We start from the raw sequence: 17,273 nt of genomic DNA, 5'->3' as shown, positions 1-17,273 counted from the left end.
CCTTCTGTGACGCAACCGACCATGTGTCAAAAGCGTAATCGAGATGGGCGTGCTGTCGTTCGCTTAGATTCTAAGACTGTCAAGCCGGTCGTCGACGTGCTTAAGGCGTGTACTGTACAGAAAGGGCCGATGACCCCGGTGAAACTCGCGGCTATAGAAGAATATCTTGATCAGCTTCTAGGACTTTGCTGGCCTCCGAAAAGTGTTCCTGCCACCAACCATGATAGTGTAGCGGAGGCTGTGGGTGATGTTCGTGTTATCTACGAATGGTTCAACCAGGGACATATATGGAAGCTCCGAGAGAGTGACTATTTTAGTGACGGAAAACTATCGGGATGGGCAGGTAAGAACTATCCTGAAGCCAGCCAATTGTATTTGTGTTTCCGATGAGACTAAATAATATATATTTCAAGAAACATGCATCAGCAAACTACTATCCTCCCCCTACTTTCAGCGGGCCAATTCTGAGAGTACCGCTCGGATAGTCTTCGATGTACTCTTCTGTGACAGACTTGAGAGTCTCGACGCCCATGAGGCTGGGAAAAAGCTGAATTGGTATCCAAAGGTCATACTGTCGGTCACCAGCAAGACGAATGACTTCTCAATACATGGGAGAGCAGACCGGTGCCTGTCATATGGGACGAAAGCCGCCCGAGAGACTGCGTTGGTTGTCCTGTTCGTATCTTCCTTCTCTATTCAAACAAAGACTATCAAACTAACTTTAGTTGGAGAAGCGAAAAAGCCAGGTGCTATGGGACCTGCACTTGCACAGCTCATTATATACCTTGCAGCAGTGCAGGATGCTCGCAAACAAGTGAATATTAACCCCTCTGTCTTTGGGGTTATTAGCGACTCAAGAGTGTATCAGTTTGCCTGGCTCGACGGGAACCGGAAACTATTTGTGTCGGATGTTTATTCATGGGTCTCGAACCAGTCCATTATCATTAAATGGATCGATAGGATGCTTCGCGATTCCATCAAAGCATCTCCGTATACACCTGTAAAGACAGGAGACACGGCAATCCATGCATACCAGACACACCCCAATTCAACGGTATGAAATAGGAGACGTGTTTGAAGCTGTCGAAGATGGAGAGATGCGGCGTTTCAAGGTGGTCAAAAGCGGTCCCTTTGGTGAAAGACTCACTGAGCTGGAGTCAGATTAAGGTGACAGTAAAAGTGATGATGAAGTGATTCCCCCCGATTTTTCTTGCTACTGATGTCTGATCACCTGTGCAACATGATATGGCTTGATAGTGTCGAGTACCTAATTGTAAAAGGTCATCTGTTAAAACAAAACATTGCGTTTCCAGCAATGAGAAGCTCGTTCGCGTTGGCACGGGTGCAACATCACAATGTAGGCGGCGAGATCGGTTGGCTTCGGATTCTGCCTTCGAGAATTATGGTCATGTTCAGAACTTCAGCCTGGATGGAGCCTTTCAAAACAGCCCCGTTGTGAATTGCACTAGGCAAATATGGCAAGACGGAGAGCCGTCAACGTGCGGGATTTACAAGGCAGGATGATTTTGAGCCGCAGCTGAGAAAGCCTGCTCAGAATCTACAACACAATAAGACAGTCCACCACGAAAAGCTATCGACCCAGAAACGAAACGAAAGAGAATAGGAAAGGTATATCACGCCCCCTCCACAGCCAAAGCGCATGGGGATCTCTTCTGACGAAGAGACACCCTAGCCCAGCCATAAATTGTAAGGGAAAAAGAAGGGCGCAGAAGTTGCTCTCCAGAGCCGGGAACGGAAGGAAACCCACAGAGAATTGTACAATTCCTAGAAGAATAACCCTCAGCAAGCCGCATTTTGCGGAGCTCCAGTTGATTTACATGGTATGTAAACCTCTACTGATGATGAGGAAAGAAAAGAAAAAGGAGAGGAAGAGAGGAGGAAAATTTGAGCTTTTGTATTTGCGTTGGCGGGAGAGGCTACGACAAATTGGGTTAGTACATTAGGCTCCCGACCCAGGTCTGCCCAGGTGACAAGCCAGGCAGACCTGATTGGGAACTTCCGGGCTTGGGCTTGGGTGGGCGGTGGCAGAATTCGAAGGTTGTCGGATTAAGGGTTGATCCGATGGGGTAGCTCAACGTTTTGATATCAGGTTGAATCTTATAGAATTGTGCGTGTTCAAAAGGTCTGTTTGGTGCGAGGGCCCTTCAGGGGCAACTCGCGTACGGAGGTGTGCATCAAAAGTATCCGCACGGCGCTCGTGTAATCTATGTCACACCTGTTCAATTTTACTAGTAAATTAGTACATGGTTGTAACCACAGCAATATAGCAATATTTTTTGGCTTGGGTGCTTATTTTAAACATAAAAAAAGAGGATAGGAAGGAATAAAGCTATACTGATGCCTCATTTAGGAAGGTAGAGAGGTCTTGACGGGTTGAAAGCTGCCCTTTTACCTGCTTGCCCTTTTAATTACGCGAATCCTGGGCCTGCTGGCCCTCTTGATACTTGGTCCCCCCTTCCAGGCGTACTATCTCTTCTTAATACCTCAACAGGTAGAGAATCCAGGCCTGAATAGCTTCTTGTAGTAGCTTATTCCAGGCCTGAATCCACTGCTTGAGCAGGGTGCGCGTTACCTGTGGCTGAGGTCTGACCCTCCTGTTGCCGAGCAGTCCCAATATAGGCCCGGTCACTGGAAACCCGCACCCTTGAATATGAGGCGGAAAGGCAGCAGTACCCCGCAACAGACCTCATATTGAGTAATTGAAAAAAGATCGTTTTGTCGTCTCCTTTGGCTGTCGTGTGCTTCGCTTAGCCACCCCGCAGCACGCGTTCAACAGCCCACCATTGACCCCAACGATTTCGGAGATTGTGAATTCACATACAGTGGATATACAACACCCAATCCAGAAATCAGTGGTGCGCCTGAATTGAGTAAGCTTCTTGCAGAACTTCTCAAGCCAAGTGACGAGGAAGCGGTGGCGAGTCGCAGGAGGAAGCTTTTCAACCTCCATCCGGACCACAACCTCCTACTATGGATTGAAAGTTCCCCACGTTCATGCAAACGCAGGAGGACGAGGCTGAACCAGGAAAGGAGAAATCACCAGTTGCACCCAAGCAAGACGACACTTTTCAGGCCGAGAAACGTGCCACAATGGAATGGACATTCCCCGTCATCTGTCTCGCATTCAACGATTATAGCTGTCCATGCAGGATCAGTCTCCATTTCGGCTGTGGAAACAGCACGCGAGTTCACGCTCACGGCTACCTTGCCGCTGTACAGTGCGATACCGTCGACATGATTGAATCTAGTGACGGGTAGTAGTGCCCAGTGTCGCTTGTAACGATCTGCTGCTTGAGCCCGGGGATAGGTTGCTGTGAAGGTGGCATGATGGTTATTGTGCCCTCTTCGCCGCAAAGGTGTTCTTCCAACAGAACTTGTGGTGACTCAAGGAGCAGTTGGCTGGCGTGGTCTTTCAGTTCTACTGCGTTGTGACAGATCTTTACGGCGTGGCTTCCCCGTCCGCGGACGGGTTTGGCGACGATTGGATAGTCGCTTTCGTTGATTGTGGCGAGGGTACTCTCTAGGGTCTCCGTGGAAGCAGCTTGATCATTCTTTCCTATAGGCGAGCCGTTGATAGTCCACGCCTTGGGCAACATGAGTCCATCATAACGGCGCAGCGAGTCATTCAAGAACGCCTTATCGTCGAATCGGTCGACGCACAGCGGTAGTTGGCCCACAACCTGACTTTAGACTCGTAAGGCGTCAGCCTTGCTGATGTTTGCAATGGGTGCTCCGCAAAGAGCACTGTGTTCGCCCAGAGGTGTGTTGCGCCTCTTTGCACGGCGTCGAGGATACCCTCTTCCGTGTCGGGGAAACACCAGTCGTCTTGGTTTGCTGGATCGGGAGACTCCCCTGGTGTTATGACAGTTGTGCCTGATTTAGAAAGAGTGTATGCTATATCGGCACCGGAGTCTCGGTATCCTGTGTGCAGTTAGTAGATGTTGCTTAAACAATGTTGATATGAACGTAACCCCCCCCCCGGCTTGGGTGGCTTGCTGACGCCGCCGTACTTTGGTGGGGCGAGTGCTTGGTATAACACGGCCACTACAGGACTATTTGCGGCCATTTGAGAGTGCATTCTGGTCATCTGAAATTCGTATCGTGGTTTGGTGGTCGGGGGATGAGGTGCAGAATGGTGGGGGCGAAGTTGGATGAGTCGGGTGACACTTCAAAGAGCTTGATGTCGGGGAGTCATGTTGAGTGATTGGCGGCGTTTACAGCATGATTTTGGAGCTGCATGGAAGAAACAATCCTGGGTTCTTTGTTTTATATTCGGGAACTTGCCCTCGGAGAAGTGCTGATGATTGGACGTGGAGCGGACCTATATTAACTCCACCAGTGTTTGAGGGGAAGAGAGTGGAGTACAAATACATTTCACGATAAGGAACTTGAAGTAAGCAGATGAAAAAGAGCACCTGCTCAATTCATTCGAAGCAGCACTGGCTGCAGCTATATCACTTGATAGAACTTGGGACTAAAACAGGACAACTAAGACCGCTCCCTCGATAAACATGTCCAACCGAAGATAAACCGGTATATTCAGTTGGAACGAGGTCATGAATGTACCCTGCATTGCGATAAATGCAATACGCACCAGCTGTCGCTGCATCGCTGCCGGTCCCTTGGGTGTGTTTGCTGGAGATGCCAACAAGAAAGAAACATGTTCGCTTGAGGCGAATCAAATGTCAATCTCAGATGTTCCAAATCCGTGAAACTCTATCGGAAGGAGAAGATCATCATCCCAAGGTGAGGTTGCGGACTGATTCTGGGTAGAGTTCTGTCGAGAAGCACGTAGCAGTCAAACCTGAGGCAAATGAAGGCAGATCATTCAGCTCTCCTTGTCGGAGTGACGCAGCTGCTCAAAGCTACCACGGACCGTGTCCCGCATACTTAACCCACCGAAGAGCCAGTCATTCGAGTGCCGGCCGCAGTGGTTGACTGTCCCGCTGTAGCGACGGTAGTCGTCGCTACTCTTGCGGGTCGGGTTCGAGACACGCTTGATGGATTCCGGCTTCGAGAACCGGGGCGAAGAGGCGTCTGGAGATATCTGGACAGGACTAGTGGACCTGTAGTTCTGGTCGAAGTAGGAGTGGTTGGTGGGAGGGATGTCTCGACTCTGGGAAGAGCTGGAAGATTGGCGGTTGCGAGATTTGGGGATCTCGATAGGCATGGGAGATTTGGATCTGTCCCGGAAGAGTTTGGAGGCGAGTGGGTTGGAGATTTTGCGGGTGTGTCGCTTTTCGGTGGAGCATTGGCTGCCACGCGATGAGGTGGAAGTAGTGGACGATTGAGACAGGGATCTCCGAGGGTAGTATCCGGATTGGTGGGACTGAGAGCGCATCACTGGGTAGAGAAGATGGAATTGAGTGCTGACTGAAGAGATGACGGCCTATATTGATGTTGACTCCTCCGGTCTCCCATGATCATCAGGCCTCATAGGGCAACCAACCACGACGCAGCGGAGAACTTCGCAAACCTGCCCTCAGACCTCTTGAGAAACGCCCGACGCAGTGGGAAGCCAATCAATGACTGCATCAACAACGGACCAGCCCGGTGCAGACCAACCAAAGGGCAAATTGATGAGCCTTGGGTTCCACTTTGTCATGATCCAGCGCGAGATTTGGTGTTGTTCGACGGTCAAAGTGTTCTCCAGGTCGGTGAGATCCACGCAATCACCAAGCACGCTGGCCCTGTGGCCGTCAAATTGGCCAATCGAAGATTGTATCTGCCTTAGAGGCTCCTTCATGACTCGATGGGACATTGTGGATTCACCGCTCGTTGTTTGCTGCCATACACGGCACGCGGCAACCGGGCTGCATGTGCTAACTCGTACTAGGTAATGCCGGGTCTCCGGTCTGGCTCATTACTTTTCGGGACTAAAACCTGCTGGTACAAGAACAGTTTCTCGTGATGAGCTGTTGACTGGGTTGGATCACGTCTGGGCATTTGTGAGCAACCTGGGCGGTACTCACTGGCCGCTATCACCTGGTCGTGTTAGCGTCACAGAATCACTTGGCGTCAGCCGAGGACGACATACGAAGCGCTTCAACCGAAGCCCAACAGCCACTTCACTAGCAGACCTCATACGTGTCTACCGGGGCCGATAGTGACGTCCTGGACAATGCGCTAATTTAGCGTGGATTTAGGACGGCAGAAATGGTAAGATACATGAATTTGTATTCCAGTTGCCTTGGTAAAGCATGTACCATAGCCACCTCGCTGTCCTTGAAGCTATTCCGACTATATAATTTACTAGAGATCGCTGCTTAGAGGTGGTTTAGAGCTGCCTGTATTTCTTTGGCTATATAAAGCAATTCTGACTATACAACTTCTAAGAGACCGCTAATTTAAGGTGGTTGAGTGCTGCCTGCACTACTTTAGCTATATAAAGCTATTCCTTAGATCCTTTGCCGCTTAACACACAAGCTTCGACGTGAGGGTGAAACTATACGCAGCCGCCTTGCCCTCGCTAGAAAGGTGATCGGAATATTGGAGGTCGCCCGAATAATCGTTTGTCGATAAAAGAATGTTATGACGATGAGAGCCTTCCTAGTCGGGCGTCCCAATCTTATCTAGTTCTGGCCCGGCAAGAGCAGGGCAGGCCCGTTTTTTGAAAGCTTCGTTGATCCATTCATCGCTTTTGAGTATCGCTCTCCAAAGTATATTTTCTTGGTTTTCGTTAAATAGAAGGGCATCTGCCGCATTTTTGGTGGAACTGGGGCTAAGCGATGCCACTATAAGATCAAAAATTTCGATGGAATCTGTTTTAGATTGGTCTGGTGTAAGGGAAGTCTTCAAAAAGTCTTCAAATAAGTGATCTTCAATCTGAAAAGAAGTTTAGGGACTTGGAGTGAAAGACGACCGCAGGGTTCGGATGTTCTTTTTATGTATACCTCCTAATGAGACACTGACTATTGGCTGTGCGAAAGCGTAGATCTTGCGAACATGCCTTCCATCAATTTCTGAGACCTGCCATGAAAGGAGTTATATGAAAAGTGTTGACGGAAGTGTGTCCGAGGTATCAATGAAGTGTTTCTGGTCATCAAATTAGGTCCTTGCCATCCGTAGATTATTTCAACTTTTAAATCTGGAAAATCTTCGTCGCCGTCGCACGCGGCCGGTGTTGAACACGGGCCAGCCGTGCCTTCGAAATCATCGTAGGAATACAGGATTTCTGGTGGGATTAAGTTAACTCTAAAAAATAGACTAGTCGATAAAGACAAAGGAAGATTCAAAAAAGATGAAAATGGCGCTGCCCGGAATCGAACCGGGGTTTCCAGAGCATGTTCACCACAATCTGGCGTCTTGACCATTGGACCACAGCACCCCTGTTGCTTAGAAATCATTCTAAGTAGGGATAACATCTTTCCCGACCGAGTCGATCACCCGACCGAACCGATCACCTTGATATCCCATATTAAATGGCAATTTTTAGAGTTGAATATCTCAACAACCATGCTTTTAGAGGATATATAACTTGCATATATAGCTTAATGATATATATATATATATATATATAAAGGGGTTACAGCCTACCTATCCTTATACTTTCCAGGGTAATAAAAATTACACTGGTATTGTCATGGGTTCGGTTGTCTGTCAAGGTAGAGTCGGTCTTGGTGTTATGACCCACGCCAAGGCGGTGAAAATATTATGCCAGGCATAATGTTACCAAGGCGCAAATATTATCAGATGATAATATTCCCCTCACGCTCATTTTACTAACACTTACTATTACAGTCGCAACCAAATTATCGTGGTGATAATTTTAACGAGCTTTGGTATTACTACCTCGCATTAACACCAGCACTAGATGGGTGATGACCAGCCTATTTACCTTGTTGTACAATGGAGGTCACCAAAGTTAACACCCACGAACCAGGGCAGAGGGCACGTGACTATATACCTTAGCGTATACTCCTGAGAGTATATCCCGGGGTATACAGGACTACGCGGTGTAATTGGGTATACTTCAAGGTATACTCCGGGAAGTATACCAGAAGGTAGGAACCAGAGGAACATATAAAGACGCTCATTACCACTGTATCTAGCTTCGTGATTAATACTACTGTTATTCTAGAGTAACCTTTTCAAGGATCTTTGCAAAGCAACTTGTCTAGTACTTACTCTACAGGCTATAGTATATATACTATAGGCTGGCCCCGCCCTTTTACCCCAACTTCAAACCCGACCGTGACGAGTCTTCATACTCGTTGGATGTGATCGCACCAGGTAAGACAAGTCAATCCGAACCCTTCGGAAGTCCCGTGTGAGAGCCCGGGGTTAGAAGCGCACGAGAGGTCGTCGCTTCGATAACACTTGGCACGCTGTCGGAGCTCAGTACCTCTATTTTGTTATTGTGATGTCAACGACCTGAGGTTACATTAAGCGGTTCTGTAGCTATTAAGGATCGAATCCCCCATGAAAGATGGAGGGCAAGGTTTAGTCTTGTTTTATCTTGATAATCGAGTATCTATTCCCTACCTGGCCAACTCCTTATCGACCCTTAACAGGTATTTTTGGTATTTTTGATTATATAAATATAAATAAAGGCTTGGGGAGGTATAAAATAGATATTCTAATAACTTTATAATATATATACCTAATATATCTATCTTATTACTCTATATTAAGGTAGTTGAGATATCTGACTAAAAATGGCCATTTAATATGGGATACAGGGGTGATCGACTCGGTCGGGAAACACGGCGGGGTTACACGATTTCTAGTGGGGTAATAGGTCGGCCGTGTGATCATGTTGGCTATAGATTACGTTAACTATAAAAAATAGACTTAGTCTATAAAGACGGAGGAAGATTCACAAAAGATGATAAAATGGCGCTGCCCGGAATCGAACCGGGGTTTCCAGAGGATGTTCACCACAATCTGGCGTCTTGACCATTGGACCACAGCACCCCAATTTCTTAGAAAGCCGCCAAGACAGCTACTCCTAGACCACAGCACCTAATAGCCGAAAGTTTAGCAGGCGAGAAGGCATCATCAAGTATAAATTCACCATTGTCATTTCCCACGCTTCTATTTTCTGGACACATTGTCAGCCTCTTAGATCGTTGCGAATACTCATTAACCTGCTAAGTTGTATCTAAAGAGGCTATTTTATGCAAACCGCAGCACCTTGTATGATTACTAAGCTATTGCATGGGTAGACACGGACACAACCTGTAGCGAGAGTCTGGATCAGGAAGCGTGATGATGATGTTTGTGTCTATCTAGCAGTGCCCAATCATAGGTTCTCACAGAATCAGAGTACCGATATGGCCAGAACCAATGACATTAGATAGCTCAATATGCACATCGCCACATCCCTCGGTGGTGGTCCAGAATCGGTGGCCTGGGCATCACGAACTGGGAGACGGCGAGGGCACACGGCGAGGGCGCAAGTTCATGAAGATAGATCTGTGTGGTGACATACAACTGGAGGTACCCGAGTCTAGCATCTATTGCTGTGGATTGGTAACAGCTGTGGTAGCAGCGGCTTGGAGGTCAAGAGCCCCGTTGGAGATTCTAATAGAAGAGGTTCCATTGGCCAACAGATCATCAGTCATATAGTTGAGGCCTTCAACCCTGTGATTTAGTGACTGAATCATGTTGTTGCGTTGAACGGACATATGTTCGATGAGATCCGAGTCGATTGTTAGTTGATTCGCCCACAAACCGTCGAAATCGAAGGCATTTGCAGCCTTCTCTGGAGTCTTGGTGCTAGGGGCGGTGGCAGCTGTGACAGCGGCAGCTTTCTTTTCCATAGGAGGGCCGAATTGAGGCTGCTCAACCATATCCTTGATACAGCACTTAGAGCCGAAATGACTGCCGAAAGCCTTATGATATGGGCACCAAATAGAGCCTCTTATCTTGCTCTTCACCATTGTTGTCAGCGTTGTTGTTAGAAGAGCCACCACGGCCACGGCCTCGGCGACGGCCACGAGAACCAGAGTTGTTGGAGTCAGAGGGAGGGTCGACGTCAGCAGAATTGGCACCGCGGGTGGGCTAGGAGGCCGCAGATGACAGCTTAAAGCTGTTGTCACAGACCAAGAAGGGACTGTAGACGTTTTAAATGGTGTTTTTGTCGTATTCCTCAACAGCCAGGGTGGCCAGGAACGGCGTGGTATCTAGGTGACCTCGTACAGCTTCGAGAAAGGTGTAGAATTAGACGTACGCAGAAATGCAACCCTCAGGGCCAGGAGACTAGCAATCCTTAAGGGCCTCCTGCTATCGGCGCAGGAAGTCAGCAGCATCACTACCCTTGTTGTGCCGTATAGATAGCAATTTGTTGAATCAGAGGGTGATGCGGCGGAAGTCGGTCTTGCAGAACTGATCTTCGAGAATCAGGAATGCCTTTCGTAGATCGAATTCGCCCACGATAGTTGCTTTGGGCTTGTCACCCAGTGTGGAGTTGGAGTCGAGCGAAGACTGAAATTGAAAATGGGAGTTTGGGGTTTCGGTGTTCTGGCGGGGAATGGAGCTGTCACGTTTGTGATCTTACAGCAGTCAGTTTTAGCTTCAATCTCACGGGTCCTCACATTCTAGTTGTAAATTGGATAGTACGAAGTCGGATGCTCTTTGCGGACCATAGATATACTTGAGACTCCATCATAGCTGGAGGATCTAATAGCCACCAGATCGAGTTCAGCTCTGCTGAAAGTGCGTGAGCTCCAGTAGTGACCTCGAAGAACTCGAAGAAAGAGGGGCGTTCTCGCCTCTCCAATCACAGAGAGGGAGGCACGAGACCACCACACCGTCAAGGTCAGGTTTGACAACATCGTCCCCTCTTTCTTTTGTCCTCCCCTCTTCTTTTCGGTCTCTCTGCTATTTTCTTTCCCCCGCCTTTCTCGTTCGACTTTCTTCCTCTGGAGCGAATCCCCATCCTGACTGTCGAGCGTCAATTGCCGGTCGATTTGTGCTCGTCGAAATTTTGGGTGCCTATTTGCCTCGCGTACCTGACCCAGGGTAACCAACCCTGGTTCATGATAGTAAGTCTGCTTGATTTTTGCCTTTCGACGCAGGTTGCCTCACCAGATGCTGATCGTGTTCTCGGCCTTTTAGCCTTGCTGTGCCTATTTTCACCTTTGCCACATACCAGTATTCAGATCCGCTCCCCACCTTCCAAGTTTCATTTCTCTGCGATCGACAAAATGGGCTCAATAAACGGCACAGACGCGACACTTGCACCTCCTCCTCGATACATCGCTCATTCATACAGCCATGCGGACTCGCAGGACTCGGCCTTGAGGCTCGTGTTGACGTTGAATCCTCACTGGGAGGGTCCAGAGAACAAGATCGAGTTTGTACGGTTCACGGATGGAATCACCAATACTGTGCGTGGCCGATTTATGCCCCGCGAAAAGTGATGGACTAACTCTGGCAGCTTTTCAAAGCGATAAATCGCAAAGCCGGCTGGACTGAGGAGGAGATAGACAAGGAAGCAGTACTGATGAGAGCGTACGGTAATCATACAGAAATTCTCATAGACCGCGAAAGTATGCGAAACCGGACATCATCCTCTCTCCCGCTGCCCAATGCGACTTGTGCTAAGTAGACTGGTCCACCTACAGGAGAAACGAACTCGCATGCTCTTCTCGCTAGTTATGGCTTAGCCCCTCCCCTCTTGGCTCGCTTTAATAATGGTCTTCTCTACCGGTTCATTCGAGGGCGTCCGGCCACCCATGAAGATCTGGTGACAGAGAGTGTCTGGCGCGGTGTTGCCCGCAGACTCGGGCAATGGCATGCCGTCCTTCCCATCAGCGCAGCGGAATCATTGCCCACATCGAGAAAGGAGACTTCGCTACTAGACTCTGTAAAAGTGTCTGCGGATGGTCAGCCTGTGAAAGCAGATGATCTCAACGTGATTCAGCCCCGGCGACCTGGAGCCAATATGTGGTCGGTGCTCCAGAAATGGATTCTTGCCCTGCCTGCAAGCACAGAAGCGCAGCGCCAGAGGCGGCGGAGCCTCCAGAAGGAGCTCGAGCGCGTCGTGCACGAGTTCGATCACGGAAAAGGGCTAGGCGAGGACGGCGTGCGCCCATTCTTTGCAACCACGAACGTGGAACAGTGACGAAGGCTAACTTGACTGGTAGCTTGTATTCGCCCACTGCGACCTCCTCTGTGCCAATGTGATCATTCTCCCGCGTGACGGGCGCACCGACGACGACAACGACGACGATGAAATCGAAACGGTCAATTTCATCGACTACGAGTATGCCACGCCGTCACCTGCCGCCTTCGATATCGCAAACCACTTCGCCGAATGGGGCGGTTTCGATTGCGACTACAGCATGATGCCGACGCGGACGGTCCGACGGCAGTTCTTGACCGAATACGTCCGCAGCTACGGCAAGCACCGGGGAATACCGGAGGCGTCACAGCCGGGAATCGTGGACCAGCTGTGTGAGGAGGTAGACCGATTCCGCGGCCTGCCTGGATTATACTGGTATGTTCAACTATCAACTGGATAGAGTGAAAGGAAAGAAAGGGAAAGAGCTAACAGTCACAAGGGGCACTTGGGGGCTCATCCAAGCGCAAATCTCACAGATTGATTTCGACTACGCCTCGTACGCGGAAACGCGGCTGGGCGAATACTACGCATGGCGGAGGGAGACGGACGGGACGCGAGGGAATGGGGAATTACCGCTGCGTGAGCGGCGATGGGCGCAGGAGGCTTAGACTGGGTGTATACAATTGGATATTCAACAATTGGACTGTCAACAATTGCCGTCAACAACTTTGGGCTACCAACAAGTCCGGACTGCATATGTATATCGAGTGTTTAGCATGCATGTATACCTATTTACTCTAAGTATGCCTCATAAATGTATGCAGATCCAAAGCATCTAACCAAAAAGGCTTTTTATCCTAGTATCGGGCCTACAACCGATGCTGGACAGCGACCTCAACCGGTTCTACCACCCGGTTCCTCCTAGCACCAGCGTCAACAAGAGGAGCAACAGGAGGAAGATCAACACCCAACCCCAACCGCGCAACAACCCTCCTCCAACTCTCCATCCCTCTCTGAGCATGCACCCCCGGCGTCCCCGGATCCGGATCCGCACACGTCCTCGAAAACAGCTCCAGAGACACCCACCCCTCAAACCCAATCCTAAAGAACACCTCCGCAATCTGCAAAACAGGTAAATACCCACCTCTCTCTTCCTCACAGGGGAAGAGCCGCGCATTCCGCGACCAGCTCATCCGCGCGGGCTGCCCGGCCACGTAGAACGGATGCGACGCGTCGTTTAGCGGCGAGGCGAGGCGCTCGCCGTCTACGAGCTGCACGTAGAAGATCTTCTTGACGTCTAGGGCGCCTGATTTCGCAGAGTCACGCAGGAGGTTCAGTGAGGCGTCCAGGGCAGACTGTGCATCGGGGGTCTTCCCGGAGGCGTGTGCGGGGTCCGCGAAGACGCGACCCGCGATGTTGAAGGTGTCGAGGCAGAGGCCGAAATTGGGGCGGTTGACGGCACGGACGACGGCGCAGGATGCTTCCCAGGTGTCGACGTGTGTGGACCAGCAGAGGGCTTCGTAGACGAAGCGGAGGTTGTGGGTGGCACCGAGGTCGGCGAGGGTCTGGAGGTCTGAGACGATGAGGTCGAGAGCGCCTGAGGTGCGAGGGAGGCCTGTTTCGGGGTCGGGGGGGAGGAAGTTCGCGGGGACTTGGATGAGGTCTGTGTTGAGGGTGTGGGCGAGGTCGGACCAGAGAGGGAGCTTTTGGGTGAGGAGGGTGGATGTTGTTGTGCGGTCGAGGAGGCCCTCGTAGAAGGCGAAGGGCTGGAGGCAGATGACGGTGAGATTGAGGGATTTGCAGAGGGAGGAAGTGTGCTGTGCGGCTTTGAGGAGGGAGTTGTTGAAGCGGGTTTGGGCGAGGTGGGTGAGGTCGTCGATGAAGAGCTCGATGCCTTGGAAGCCGTGCTGGGCGGCAACGTGCAGCTTGTCGTCGAGTGGGTGGAGGCCTGGACGGCCGAGGGACATTGTCGGGATGCCGATTTTGAGGGCCATTTTCTCTCAACTCTTAGACTCTTCGACTCTTTGGGTGATGGGAAGGGAGAGGAGAGTGCCGAGGGGTTAAGTATCCCCGCGATTTGCTGCTGCTGTGGCTGATCGAACCCGGCTGAGGCCGGGGGAATGGGGATCGGGGCCGTATACGTCAGATTTTGCGTTGCTTGGTTGGCATTGGGCTATTTATTCGCCTCACTGTATAGACAACAGATAGTCAAGTCGTTCAGAATCAGATTATACACTGGACATCAGCAGTGAGTATACCGGCTAAACGCTTCACAGCGTTGCGGGAGAGCGTTTTGCCTGACTCCAAGCCCAGACCCCCAAAGAATCCCCACGTCAAAGGAGACCACATCTCGCGCAAGAGGACGAGAATGCCACTGGCAGGTGCCATGAATGCAAGGGGTCAATTTAGAGTCCGCCCCCAGATTTGATCTGGTCACAAATTTTCTTCAACGCTCCTCGATTCCTCTCAATAATAACTTCCCTGAACATCCAGACCCAGCACCTGCACCTCTCGAGAGCCCTGTACGCAACAACCTCCAGAATAGATAGTTGACAGCTGAGAAGGTGCGCGTGAGGGATTGTTCCATTGGGTGTGCCGGTGGATATCTAAATCAAATGTGTATAGAGTAAAATAAGGACCTGTGCATTTCTATTCGGAGTGAGTTTTACTGTGTTTCAGGTTTGCTCCCTGATGTGCTTTGCTGGGGCCTCTTAAGTATATAGGAGCCGTTCTTGCTGTTTCTGACGCTCTTTACTCTGTATTCCTTTCATTTGCTCCAGCTCTGATACCCTTCTCGATGAGCTCCAGATCTTGGACTAGTTCCTCCGCGGATTGGTATTCCTTCATCCAGCATTTCAAGGTGATATGACTACACGCATGCAAATCTCTGGGAAAGTGCTGCTTCCCAAACCTTTCTCGAACCTCCTCATACCACCCATCTTCCCCATCGATGATGTCAGGGAAAACAGGGTGACCCATCAAGATCATATAGATAGTGCAACCCAGCGCAAAGAGGTCAGTTTTGATGTCCGCATCGAAAGGATCCGCTCGAGGGCAATAGAGTCTGCTGGGCTCCCCACTTAAACCATCAAGCAGTACTGTTCCATCTTTCGAGAGTTGTTTCCCTGGAAAATCCGACAACTTGATATGAAGCTCCTCATCAAGGAGAAGATTTGTAGGCTGGATATCGCAATGAATGACGCCTCGAGCATGGACCCGTGCAACCGCCTCGGCAACCTCTCAACACCAGGATACCCGTTGCAAGGTCGAAGGAGGGAGGTTGTCCGATTCGAGGAGGTAGTCAGCCAGGGTCCCATTTATAGCTCGCTCGAGGTAGATCCCATCATCTGATAAACCCTTGAGTCTTATTATGCGTTCATGGGGCCCGATAATTTCAAGGAGCTTCTTCTCGACTTCAAGCCGACTCATGTCTCCGCCAGGTGCGAGAGGATATTTCATGACTGTCGACTCATCGACTTCCCCGATAAACGCATTGCTTCTGAGGCGATGACCCGCTTCACGTTTGGGGGGCAGTACTGCTTGTATATGGTCACTTGGTCCACTTCTGCGTCGTCCTACATTGTGAGTTGAGGAGGGGAATACAAGTTCCGTATTCAAAGGGAAAAAAAGGGGTATTTACGTTCAATTTTGACGAGTTACTGAGGATCGCGAGCAAAAAAGAGACCAGACCACCACAATGGTGTTGGAATTTGCTGCTCCCCTACCTAGTGAAGGGCTTATTCTGGCTAACAAGTCGAGAGTCAAGTTTTGCGCGACATGTTCCTCGGCGGAAGACGTGGAGTGACTACAGGATGGTTGGCAAATACAGGAGAGTGGTGTAAAGCATGTGAGAACATGAAGGCAGTGCCAGTGCCATACTGCTGAGAGTCATGGGAGGTGGGGGTGCAGCCATTCATAGCCTCAGTAGCAGCTATTTCCAGGATCGATTTGACGGACCCACATATTCTGGTGCGAATACTGGAGGCGAAAATATTTTCGCACGAGATGGCAATATTCTCAGTTCAATTAGACCACGTCATTCCAACCCGTAACCCAGCCGTTATATACAGTTGATCATTATACCTTCGCCTCCTCAATATGCTCCCCCCGTAGCCCAGCACCCTTAAGCTCCGTCTCCTCAATATCATGCCGAAACCGTTCCTCGTCCTCGCGCAGGTCCTTGAGAAGCTCACCATGTGCCCGCCACACAGGCTTCTTCTCAAAGAGCATCTCCATGCTCTCGAGTGGGATCCCCTTGGTCTCGGGGATGAGGAAGAAGACGAAGACGATCGAGAGAATCATCAGCGACGCAAAAAAGAAGTACACGCCGTAGCCCATGGATGTGAACATTTGCGGCGTGAAGCGCGAGATGAGGAAGTTCCACAGCCAGTTTGAGGCTGCTGCGCAGGCTTGTGCGAGTGAACGGACCGTGGGGTCGAACATTTCCTATCATTTGTTAGCTAGCTCACCTCACTTGGAAGATTTAGGGATGCATACAGAGTTAATAACCCACGGGGTACCGTTCCAGGAAGGCGTGTAGAAGGCGGTCCACAAGTAGAAGAAAAACATGGCTGCAATGCCGCCTCCACCGAGTTTGGTGCCTTCGGGATTGTTTTCAGGCTGCGCGGCCTTGATGTATGCACCAACCACCCACAGGCAGATTGAACCACCACCAGCACCAATCAAGAGAAGAAGACGACGACCCACGCGGTCGATCAGATACAGCAACCAGACAAACGTGATGACGGCCTTGACGACACCGAAGATACCCGTGGTGAGGAGGCTGGTGTTGCCACCGGTGACACCGATACTCTTGAAGACCGTCGGGCTGTAGTAGTTGATCGCATTGATCCCCGAGCCATTCTGCCACAGGAAGAGCATGCTACCCAGGAAAAGACGGTAGAGGATGCGCTTGTTGGTCCAGGCAGCCTTGAACGGCTTCCAGAACCCGAGACCGATCTTTGTCCGCTGCTGCTCGAGGGACTGCTCGATCATGCTTACTTCTTCCATCATGTAGATGTGGTCGACGGGGAGGTTGCGGATCCACGCGAGGGTTTCGACGCCCTGCTCGCGGCGACCACGTAGGAAGAGCCAACGGGGAGATTCCCGGATGAAGATGGCGCCGATGATGAGCAGACCAGCAGGGATAAGCTGCACCGCAAAGGGGATGATCCATTGCCTGTGGCTAGGAGGGAGGGTCTCGTCGACGCCGTACTGATTTCATGAGCATGCTGTTGTATAT

At 50.4% G+C, this 17,273-nt stretch overlaps 6 protein-coding genes and 2 non-coding genes across 8 annotated transcripts; 2 read left to right on the top strand and 6 right to left on the bottom strand.

The window, feature by feature from the left end:
• Nucleotides 1-21: 21 nt before the first annotated feature.
• Nucleotides 22-1,060, top strand: BJX67DRAFT_384392 (uncharacterized protein; the record flags this gene model as incomplete). Its single annotated transcript, XM_071033654.1, has 2 exons — nucleotides 22-343; nucleotides 414-1,060. 2 exons carry the CDS (start codon nucleotides 22-24, stop codon nucleotides 1,058-1,060), a joined length of 969 nt encoding a protein of 322 aa, XP_070882673.1.
• Nucleotides 1,061-3,221: 2,161 nt separating this feature from the next.
• Nucleotides 3,222-5,191, bottom strand: BJX67DRAFT_384391 (uncharacterized protein; the record flags this gene model as incomplete). The annotated part of the gene is made up of 3 exons (XM_071033653.1): nucleotides 3,222-3,701; nucleotides 3,767-3,942; nucleotides 4,912-5,191. The coding sequence occupies 3 exons, from the start codon at nucleotides 5,189-5,191 to the stop codon at nucleotides 3,222-3,224; spliced, it is 936 nt and encodes a 311-aa protein (XP_070882672.1).
• A 2,077-nt stretch (nucleotides 5,192-7,268) lies between these two features.
• Nucleotides 7,269-7,348, bottom strand: BJX67DRAFT_t79. Its single transcript has one exon. It is a non-coding gene; the product is annotated as a tRNA-His (tRNA).
• Nucleotides 7,349-8,857: 1,509 nt separating this feature from the next.
• BJX67DRAFT_t78 lies at nucleotides 8,858-8,937 on the bottom strand. The gene has a single exon. It is a non-coding gene; the product is annotated as a tRNA-His (tRNA).
• Nucleotides 8,938-10,705: 1,768 nt separating this feature from the next.
• BJX67DRAFT_362816 (putative ethanolamine kinase) lies at nucleotides 10,706-12,812 on the top strand. The gene is made up of 6 exons (XM_071030040.1): nucleotides 10,706-11,009; nucleotides 11,083-11,354; nucleotides 11,405-11,516; nucleotides 11,592-12,052; nucleotides 12,114-12,466; nucleotides 12,531-12,812. Exons 2-6 carry the CDS (start codon nucleotides 11,172-11,174, stop codon nucleotides 12,697-12,699), a joined length of 1,278 nt encoding a protein of 425 aa, XP_070882671.1. The 5' UTR covers nucleotides 10,706-11,009; nucleotides 11,083-11,171; the 3' UTR covers nucleotides 12,700-12,812.
• On the bottom strand, nucleotides 12,813-14,486 carry BJX67DRAFT_362808 (sugar phosphate isomerase/epimerase family protein). Its single transcript, XM_071030039.1, has 2 exons — nucleotides 14,345-14,486; nucleotides 12,813-14,279 (listed from the first exon to the last, which is right to left on the bottom strand). The coding sequence occupies exon 2, from the start codon at nucleotides 14,023-14,025 to the stop codon at nucleotides 12,901-12,903; it is 1,125 nt and encodes a 374-aa protein (XP_070882670.1). The 5' UTR covers nucleotides 14,026-14,279; nucleotides 14,345-14,486; the 3' UTR covers nucleotides 12,813-12,900.
• Nucleotides 14,487-14,604: 118 nt separating this feature from the next.
• On the bottom strand, nucleotides 14,605-15,490 carry BJX67DRAFT_390361 (uncharacterized protein; the record flags this gene model as incomplete). Its single annotated transcript, XM_071034629.1, has 2 exons — nucleotides 14,605-15,156; nucleotides 15,277-15,490. The coding sequence occupies 2 exons, from the start codon at nucleotides 15,488-15,490 to the stop codon at nucleotides 14,783-14,785; spliced, it is 588 nt and encodes a 195-aa protein (XP_070882669.1). The 3' UTR covers nucleotides 14,605-14,782.
• A 618-nt stretch (nucleotides 15,491-16,108) lies between these two features.
• BJX67DRAFT_384387 (sugar porter family MFS transporter) lies at nucleotides 16,109-17,245 on the bottom strand (the record flags this gene model as incomplete). The annotated part of the gene is made up of 2 exons (XM_071033652.1): nucleotides 16,109-16,477; nucleotides 16,529-17,245. Coding segments are annotated over 2 exons (1,086 nt in total), but the record flags the coding sequence as incomplete, so codon positions are not given.
• Nucleotides 17,246-17,273: the final 28 nt, after the last annotated feature.

The sequence above is a fragment of the Aspergillus lucknowensis genome (genome assembly GCF_044049455.1).
Source record: "Aspergillus lucknowensis strain CBS 449.75 chromosome Unknown BJX67scaffold_48, whole genome shotgun sequence".
Lineage (NCBI taxonomy): Eukaryota > Fungi > Ascomycota > Eurotiomycetes > Eurotiales > Aspergillaceae > Aspergillus > Aspergillus lucknowensis.
Note: the sequence above shows the minus strand (reverse complement) of the source record. Positions and strands in the feature narration are given on the sequence as shown.

Excerpts from the sequence above, each read along its gene's own strand:
- BJX67DRAFT_362816 (XM_071030040.1), top strand. The coding sequence starts at position 11,172 with ATGGGCTCAATAAACGGCACAGACGCGACACTTGCACCTCCTCCTCGA. Across the intron at positions 11,355-11,404 it reads CGGATGGAATCACCAATACT|CTTTTCAAAGCGATAAATCG; the intron begins GTGCGTGGCCGA and ends TAACTCTGGCAG. Across the intron at positions 12,053-12,113 it reads AAGGGCTAGGCGAGGACGGC|CTTGTATTCGCCCACTGCGA; the intron begins GTGCGCCCATTC and ends CTTGACTGGTAG.
- BJX67DRAFT_362808 (XM_071030039.1), bottom strand. The coding sequence starts at position 14,025 with ATGGCCCTCAAAATCGGCATCCCGACAATGTCCCTCGGCCGTCCAGGC.